This window comes from Phymastichus coffea, unplaced genomic scaffold, assembly GCF_024137745.1.
Source record: "Phymastichus coffea isolate CEN01 unplaced genomic scaffold, Cenicafe_Pcof_1.1 PCOF00002, whole genome shotgun sequence".
Lineage (NCBI taxonomy): Eukaryota > Metazoa > Arthropoda > Insecta > Hymenoptera > Eulophidae > Phymastichus > Phymastichus coffea.
The window spans coordinates 5,980,125-5,989,980 of record NW_026706813.1 but is presented as its reverse complement, the minus strand read 5'-3'; the positions used below and the strand labels follow the sequence as shown (position 1 = coordinate 5,989,980).

The 9,856-nt window shown below is 32.6% G+C and overlaps 1 protein-coding gene across 1 annotated transcript; it reads right to left on the bottom strand.

Moving 5' to 3' along the window:
- Positions 1–7,745: 7,745 nt before the first annotated feature.
- LOC131663652 (GATA zinc finger domain-containing protein 14-like) lies at positions 7,746–9,180 on the bottom strand. Its single transcript, XM_058934165.1, has 6 exons — positions 9,117–9,180; positions 8,689–8,817; positions 8,364–8,555; positions 8,187–8,258; positions 8,019–8,111; positions 7,746–7,906 (listed from the first exon to the last, which is right to left on the bottom strand). Exons 1-6 carry the CDS (start codon positions 9,178–9,180, stop codon positions 7,746–7,748), a joined length of 711 nt encoding a protein of 236 aa, XP_058790148.1.
- Positions 9,181–9,856: the final 676 nt, after the last annotated feature.

Here is a 9,856-nt window from a genome sequence, read left to right as displayed (position 1 = left end):
ATGGTGGATATGTCGTTATAATATGACGCTATCAGTTGAGTGCATGTTTGGATTTTGCTGAAGTCTCGCTTAATAGCCGTCAAAAGCTTTCCATCTATCCCCTTGATTAACCTCAATATTTTGAAATATTCTCCTTGAAATTATTCATTTTTGTAGACTTTGAATGATAATGTTGTCAACGTATATTTTCTGCGTGCCTCATAGTTTTTTTGTAATTTTTTCTGCCGTGCGGGCCGAAACTAGCAGTTTCCGCACTCATGCTCTCTCAGTAACTAGCTAATTTCGGTCTCCCACGACAGAAAAATAGTATACACACCTATGGAGGCCATAGCACGTGTGTGACACCAATTTACGAGAGCTACGCTTTATCGCCCTAGGTGTGTAATATACTATTTCGTGTTTGAGTGCCGTTAACATCGACAAAATGTGCAATTTTCTATAAGCCAATGTATCATTGCTATTTAATTACTTTTTTCTGAGGTTTGGAACTTTACAAGGTTGAGAAATTTGAACCACACCCACAAAACACTTTAATGAAGTGGTCGTTCAAGTTTCAATCAATTCTTATTTATAACACTGTTAGTTACTATACTTCCTTTAATTTTTTATATTAACAAGTCTTGTTTACAAAATAGAACTTGTATATTTATACATAATTTTCAATTCAATCATTAAATTTTCATTAATGGCACTTAACTTGATTTCATTTCTAAACTCAGTTTTTAATTATCATTTGAATATTTTTTTTTGTTTCAAACAAATATTTATTGATCATTCATTCTGTAATCATTTGACAGTTATCCAGCAACAAATCAAGGATGAAACAGTGAATAGCAATTGCAACATCGGTCACAAAACAAAATACGCTCCGATTGGTTACGAGTACAAGAATGAAGAAATGGTAAATTACTAAAGGGCATATATACAATATATTTCTCAATATAAACTAACTACTATGTTAAACTGTGGATTGCAGGTGCATATCGGTAGAGGAAAACAAATTCCGACTGGTACATACAATAACTTAATCAGAAAGTCTAAAACACCATACGGATATGTAGCTAACATATTACGAACTTTATTTAACCTAAAGGATTTGACGTCAAGTACAGTTATTTACAGTCGAGTAACGATAGGAAAAGCTGCAAAATCGAACGAAGGTGTAGAAGTAGAAACACCTAATTTGCTTGACCCAACAAAGTTATTTATGTTAAGGCTAAAAGGATATTACTATAATTATTGTAATAGTACATTACATAACTCAGCTTCGTATGGGGGGGCAATCTCACCTCGGGGAGGGATCTTCCACACTAGTCCAGTGTAATGTATACTATTATTTTTCTTTCTACCCGATCACAAAAAGGTCCGACTTATAACTATTAATTGAGAACGTGCTAGAGTCTACCTGGTAGCTGTGCAACCAGAATCCACGCTAGCAATGCCATCAACGACCCGAGCGAAGCGAAGGTTGTTGGTCAGCGGATGCTGAAAAGTCCAGCGTGAAAAAATATAAGATATCTGTATATATATGTATAAACGCGTTCGCATTACGTGTAATCAAGAAATTTAGTTATTTAATTTAGTATTTTTTATTACAATTACAATTAACAATCAAAGTACTTATATTCCGGTTTCATAGTATTCATATAATATAACAAGATTTGTTTACTCGTTATTAGCAATAGTATATATTTTTAATCTAAATCAATTATATTATTAATGATTAAAGATATTAAGAAAAAAATTAATTAATTAAATTTTTTAATATTAAGTAAAAAAAGTATGACTATTTTTAAATATAAAATTAATATTAAATTTTAGATTTTTACGAGCATTGGCTCGAAAAAGAGTACAAATTAAAGTTGAAAGGAAAGAATCTTGTGGAATATAATTTTCAAAGTTTAACAAATAAATTTGATTCTGATGCATCTAAAGCCATTAGTCATTTGAAGACAACAGCCCCACCTACAAAATCTAAAGACACAGGTACAAGGTTATTTTTATTTCATGAAAAGTAGCTTATAATACCTTTATACTATTTATAAGATTTTTTATATGTTTAAATTATTGCGCTACTTATGGTGAAAAGAATATTGAAGACGGCAAAAACGAAAACATGGACGCAGATAAAGTTATTGAAAATTTATCAAAAAACGTCGGCAGTGATGAATGTAACGTAGCGCTATGATTTGAACGTGCATTGTCTTTTCTAAAAGTTGATATTTACGAACGAGAAAGAGATGGAGAAGGAGGAGAAGACAGAGAAAATGGAATTTCAGACGAGGAAAACCTTTATGATGAGTTGCAAACTGACGAGACAAATCCATTATCTCATCTTCCAGAGTTTGACACAAGCGATCACGTCTTAGATGGTATTCAAGATGAAGTTGAGGAGCAGGAGTGAAAAAAGTATTATATTATTATTATGTTTAATTTATTTACATATATTACTTTTTATAAATCTTCATTTGATAATTGTCACTAGTAATTTAAATCGGCAAATAAAACGTTTGAGTCTACTTTCCCCACGGTCATATTTGTGCTGATTGTGCATATATATATGTATATATATATATACATATATATATACATATATATACAATGATATATATCAGCAATAATTTTACTTGTTATTGATTTTTTAAAAAGTTTTGTTATCATAGTACAAAGTTAAATTACGTACACGCGTCTCGATTTCGGCCGGAGGTGTAATTAATTTATATTTATGCTATATTAAATATTGTAACAGGCTACCGATTAGTCGCTAAACCCAAGCAATTGTTATTGCCGCATCGTCCAATCGGTGCTCTGATAACTGCGTGCTTGGAGCATGCTAACTCACCTTATGCCGGTGTGCGCTTGCGCCGAGTCCTCGTAGCGAACCAACTCCGATGTTCGTACTAACCGCTAGAGGTGCTGGTGCGCTCACTTACCAGCGCTCCGTCGGCCGCAGCAGATAACTCGATTGACGAATGACTCTATCTGTTGCACTCGCGATCTATGATGAGTTCTCGGCGCGTTCAAATCAAAATATAAATACCGGGGTAAGGTGAGACGAAATAATAACGTCGTCTCGTATTATGCACGAACCACTTTATTATGATAACTAAATCTTCTACACGGGATGAGTAGCCGAGAGTCTTGAACGCACGCTATGTATACAAAATTAATCTAACGGAGAGAGAGAGAGAATTAATTTCACGGACGCCGCTGACTAACCGCACGCGCAACAGTATCAACGAAATTCACCGCGCACGCTACGCGGGATCGCACGCAAAACTAACACAAAAGTGCAGTTCACTTACCGCAAAGATGATTCGGATACGGTGGCCAACCGTATCCGCCTACAAAAACAAAGAGCTGCCGCTGCCACCTGTTTTGGCTGCTGTTGTTAGGCTGCACTGCAAATACTTCTGCGGGATGGTTGTTACTGCCGTTGTTGCTGTGCTCGACGTGCAGGACACGCACTCACTTGCAACACTCTGCACAGAATATCTATTGTTCATCCTATAATCCCTTGACACTGCTGTAAGTAACTTGATGAAAGACACAATGTAGCAAGGCTGATGAACTCTGCTAAACTAACTCGCTAGCCCTCCCCTCTCGGTCGTTGCCCCTAACGCGCGCTCTCTCTCTCTCTCTCTCTCTCTAACCTAATCTAACCACGCCTATTTCGCATAGCCACGCTTGACGGTACACGCGAGTCATAACGATTTTCGGCAATCGTTGCAATATAAACTGTATAACAATAAGCAGGGGTCAAAGTCAATATGAAAAATTATTTTTAACTGAAAAAATTATCTCCAAAAATAAATAAATATAGTAAATTATAATAAATTATCATAATAAATTATCTTGTTCTCGCTTTCACTGAGTGACAAGCTGTCGTCGAAATAGTATATAACACCGAACTATTTAGTCGATTTACATTTGAAATGAAGATAGGAATGAAAATTAGAAAGAATTATAAAATTATGAGGAATTTCTACTGATGGTGTGATTATTTCAGTACAACCCTAGAAAAACTTTTTCAAGTTATTTTTAGTTCACATTCGGTTCGTAAAATTCAAATGATGGAAACTGCTTTATGATTTCTAACTACAATTGTATGATAAAAGGCTAAAGAGGTTTTCGCCTTGATTTTTCCCGTAGAATCGTTTGCCGTAAATAGTTTTTCAAAAAACTAAAACTTTTGTCAATTTTTTTAAATAACTTTTTATAAACAATTGGAAATGCAAAAAGAAAAAACACGTGTAAATTATTTTTGAGCTATAACATGAACTCAAAAATTATTTCAAGGCTATTTCTACCAGATTCGGCTTGGGTATTAATGGGTTAAGTTAGGTGATTGTGATACAGATCCCGGAGACGCTGAGAATCGCATGCGGTTCTCTTAGTTTATTTTAGAATAGATTGGAGAAGATCCAGAATACATGGACCGAATGGTGTGGACAGACGAGTCGAGTTATGGTCGGGTAGGGCTGTTCAATCATCATAACGAACATTATTGGGATTATGAAAATCCCTTCGTTATCCGAGAAGGTGAATGAAATACTAAATAAATGATTTTTCTAAAATTTAAAATATATGGTAATTGTGCTATTGAGAAATATGAAAAATTTCGACACAAACATACATTTTGATAATTTAGGTTATTGGGTTATTCAGATTTCGAGGTCATACGATATTGATGAATATAAATAAATCGACACAATTGCCAATATTTTAAAAATTGTAGTTATAAGATTGAGATGATATCTGTTGTGATCTTTTGGGTAAATTAACGAAAATGGTGTTAATTATTTTCATGTAATTTCCAGCATCGTTTTTCGGCGAATCTTTGGACAGGCCTCTACCGCGACAGGATCATTAGGCCATTCGAGTTACCGGTACCGTTAACTGCTCAAGCGTACCTCGATTTTTTGCAAAACGATTTGCCAGGAATGTTGGAGGATTATTTAACACGGCAAGAACTGAACGACATGATTTTATTGCACGATGGGGCACCTGTACACACTGCCACGAAAGTTAGAAACTATCTAAACGAGGTAATTTTTTATTTATTTAATTTTAATCTTTAATGGTTAAAAATAATTAAACAATTTCTTAAGTGTCACTTATTAATTAAAAAAAAAATTATATATTTCGAGGCATATCCTGGTCGTTGGATCGGCAACAATGGGCCAATACAATGGCCAGCAAGATCGCCAGATTTGAATCCGTTGGATTATTATTACTTCGGAGCATCTAAGGAACATGTTTATCATGGCGACGGCCCTCAAGATCTAGATGAGATGCTCCGTAGTATACAAGAATTCGCGGATGATGTACAGTCTGAAGTGATCCATCGGGCTACATATCAAATTGAACGGAGAGCTAGGTTGTGTATTGAACAGAGAGGAGGGCACTTTGAACAATGTTTGGATGGCGATAATGATGATGATGATGAAGCTATCAACGAGGATGGAATAGATGAAGATGATGAAGAAGATGAAGAAAATAGAAAAGAAGACGAAGAGATGGATGAAGAAGATGACGATGATCCAGACTGGGAGATGTGATATGTTTGATGTGTGAGTTGTGTAATTATGTTTTTGATTTGTTTGTTGTATTATGTGCGTGTAATTGTGTTTAACAAATTGTAATTTCATCTATGTAAATATTGTTAATTTCGTTTACAATTCTTATGGTTTATATTTGTTTCACGATTTTGTTTTTTGTTGTTTCGTTTTTTTATATAATTTCATGATTACAATTGTTAATACAAATTTAGTTCACTGAAAATTGCTCTTGTTCATTATCTTCTTTTCCCCTCATAACACTACAGCCACAAAACAATTTTTAAAACACACATAATAAAACGCGACTGTAACCGAAAAAGTTACCGAAAAATTTACCGTAAAAGTAACCGAAAAAGTAACCGGGGAACTAACCGAAAAAGTAAAAGAAAAAGTAACTATAAAAGCAGTCTTGAGAGCAAACGGCAAAAGCAATAATAGTAATCTATTTTATAAACGAATAACTATTCCAGAAAGTATCCGTGAGAGCAAATGAAAACAAGAACTGAAAAGTAATAATAACATAGTCAAAAAAGTAATCGAGAAAGTAACCGTTAAAGTAACTTTCGGTTACTTTTTCGGTTACTTTTACGGTTATTTTTTCGGTAACTTTTACGGTAACTTTTTCGGTTATTTTTTCGGTTACTTTTACGGTTACTTTTTCGGTTACTTTTTCGGTTACTTTACGGTTACTTTTTCGGTTACTTTTTCGGTTACTTTTTCGGTTACTTTACCGGTTACTTTTTCGCTTAGTTCCCCGGTTACTTTTTCGGTTAGTTCCCCGGTTACTTTTTCGGTTACTTTCTCGATTACTCTTTTGACTATGTTTTTATTACATTTTAGGTCTTGTTTGCGTTTGCTCTCACGGATGCTTTTTCGAATAGTCATTTGTTTATAAAATAGATTACTATTATTGCCTTTGCCGGTTGCTCTCCAGGCTACGTTTTCGGTTACTTTATCCGTTTACTTTATCTGTTTTATTAATTACTTTATCGGTTACTTTATCGGTTACTTTACGGTTACTTTATCGGTTACTTTTTCGGTTACTTTTTAGGTTACTTTATCGGCTACTTTACGGTTACTTTATCGGTTACTTTACGGTTACTTTTTCGGTTAATTTTGTGTCTTCTTTTTGTAATTTTGCGTTCGTTTTTTCAGCTATATTTATTTTACTTTGTCTAATTTTTTGTTATTTGTACAGCTTATTGTCATAATACATGGATACATTTTTTTGTATTTATTTTTTAACTTTTGGAGAACTTTATTTCACTTTTTCGGCTCCGTATAATTTTTTGTACGTCTGTATATTTTTTAGAATAATTGGTGATATAATACTCTATGTTGTTTGTCTAATTAAAAAATATGTTTTCGATAGTCTTAACTCTTATATCAAGTGTCGCGGTAGCGACACGCAGGCGAGTAGGTTATGAAATAACTGCGAACTGCGGGCGCACCGTACACTATATACAATACATTGGCTAAAAGGGGCGTGGCCAAAAGCATTTTTCATCGTTTCATTATTTTCACGAGCGATATGGGCATGTATTATATGGTAGAATCGATCATTGAGATTACCATCTTTCATTTAAAAAATGTTTTAGTTCGATTGATACAATTTTCACAAAGTTATTCGTAAAACAAGATTTTTTGATAGTTCACTGTCTGAGCAGCTTTTTGTCCTACCAATTTTTTTGTCTCACGCGTATTATACGCATATCCCATGAGTATTATACGTACGCGTAATACTATGTTATACGCATATTCAGTGTCCCATCTATCTCATGTCTCATGTACATACGTTTATGTATGTATATGTATATGTGTTTGTGTTTTTTTGTTTGATTTGTTTGTGTGATTTTATTTTATAATAAATACTTCAAAACAATACTACTCGAATGCAAAACTTTCTAGTACCAGTAAACAAATGTATACCTCCCTTCGGATTGACCTTTGACTAATGTATCATAAAGTGAATTTCAAAAAATGATTGAAAAAAATGGAATTGTTAGTATTTTGAACGGAGCATCATGAAAAATATTGTCAGCATAATCAAAGATCATAATAAAAGAGAGCATAATGAAAGATATCGTAGTTATTCATTTTTGTGTTGATTTTTTTATTATTATATTATATTATATTTATATTTATATATATTTATGAATTCCTTTATTTACAGATTAATACGAATCAATTATTATTATTATTATTATTATTCTCTTGATTGTCTGGGTCATCGTCATTTCTGTTAGGCACGTAAGTGCACTCCTTTGCCATATTCCATAGAAATGTAGCCATGCGACTGGCATTACGCCTCATCTGAGAGTTCACAGCTGCATAGGGAGTAGTACCTATAACGATGAACAATTTGTTATATGTCAAATTTTATTGTATAAAATATAATATATATATTACAATTAAATTATATAGGAGGATGTCATATAAAATAATATCAAAACTTACGTCTGTTATTATTGCGGTTTCTGTTTAGTCTCATAACTGAACCTTGCATGGGCACATTATTTTGCTGGTTTACAGGGATGTTTTGCAAAGGCCCTGCAAAATTATTTGAAAGAAATTTCTTTAGTATAAGTTTGAGCCACTAAATGAGGACATGAATTCGTTGCTTACCTAATTGTTGTCCAGCAAAACCAGCATTCTCAACAGCACGACCAGCATTATTTGGGACAGCATTTCTGTTAGCTGTATTAAATAGAATAAAAAATTGTAAAAAAAGTTTTGCAGATTCTATTGTTACAAATTATTATAAAAGAGCAGCCGTACAAAAATGTATTATTACTTATATACCTTGAACTTGGTCATTGACTTGAGCTTGCACATTTGGTATTGCCGGATCGTTTGGAATTCCTTGATTTGCATGTCCAATTTCGTTGAGTTGTTCAGGATGATGAACATGATGACCAATACCATCATTTTGATGTACATGTAAATGCTCATTGTCAACTCCAAAAATCACAGGATGATCCTGAATCTGCTGCACTAAAATTTATAGAAAACAGAACTAATTTATTTGTGCACAGTTTAGATGAGAATAAGTTTTAAGCTTGGTCATATAAATAAAACATATATGAAAAATCTATTGGTTTAAGGGAAAAAAATTAAATACACATACCAGGTACTTGAGCATTTTCTTGTAAGTTCGGTGGACGAATTTGAACTCGGTTTTGCTGTCCATTACCAGCTCTGGCAAGTCTTTCCAATTCTTCATTATGGTTATCAATATCCATTTGTTGAAAATTATCTGCAAAAAATAGTATTGATCTGCAAAAAATAGTATTGATAGCAATAAACAATGAATAAAATGGAAACGTCGGAAATACAGTTTACTGTATTTACTTCTTAGTATTGAAATCAAAAAGTATTGCATAGCAATAGCAATATGAACAATATATAAAATGGAAACGTCAGATAAAATTATTTCTAGATTACTATATTTACTTATATTATTCAAATCAAAAAGTATTGTAAATGAATTCAACTTTTTCATATGTAGCATATTAAACTAAAAACTAAACTATTACAAAATTGAATAACAATAACCTGCTAGATTGTTGTTTTGATTGTCTTCACCTAATAAGGCATTTATTTGAGCAACTTCATCCATTTTTTGTTGTTTGTTAAGTTTATAAAAAGCTTTCTAATTCACTGATAAAATTAAAGATTTAAACGGTTTCCAGTATTTAATATTAATACTAATTGCCTTTTTGCTTCACGAATTGGCGATTCTAACTTATATAAATTAGCCCTAGTCTTGATCACATTTATCTTTAAACAAGTTGACTCTCGCAAGATTTTTTTACCATATTTTAGCGTCAAACCGAAATTTGCAGGTAACCTTCGCTTGTCAAAACGTGTACAAGCACGATCGAGAACAATTGACGTATAGCTCTAAATAAATCCGCTAGGAATGTTCACATCACCTTTTGAATATACCGCTTATACACGTGATTTTTTTTTAATTTGCTATGAAAACTTAAAGTGGGTATTTTTTTGTATTATTTTTATCTATATCGATTTCCTTCAAATTTAGCTCGATAATTAAAACAAAATTAGTTTTTTTCTACTTACATACAGTGTCTTTATTAATGATTTGTATTTAGATTTTTTTATTACTGCTGATAAGTTACTTTTACAGTATAATTTCAATTTTTCCTCATATTTAGAATTTTTTTCACATTATTGTTTACAAACATTTTTTTATAAAGATTTAGAAAACACACCATTCTGAAATTTTTTTATCTCAATACTACTGTTTTTTTACAAAATAATAAAAAACCTGG

Excerpts from the sequence above, each read along its gene's own strand:
- LOC131663652 (XM_058934165.1), bottom strand. The coding sequence starts at position 9,180 with ATGGATGAAGTTGCTCAAATAAATGCCTTATTAGGTGAAGACAATCAA. Across the intron at positions 8,556-8,688 it reads AGAAAATGCTCAAGTACCTG|TGCAGCAGATTCAGGATCAT; the intron begins GTATGTGTATTT and ends TATAAATTTTAG. Across the intron at positions 8,259-8,363 it reads AGTCAATGACCAAGTTCAAG|CTAACAGAAATGCTGTCCCA; the intron begins GTATATAAGTAA and ends TATTTAATACAG.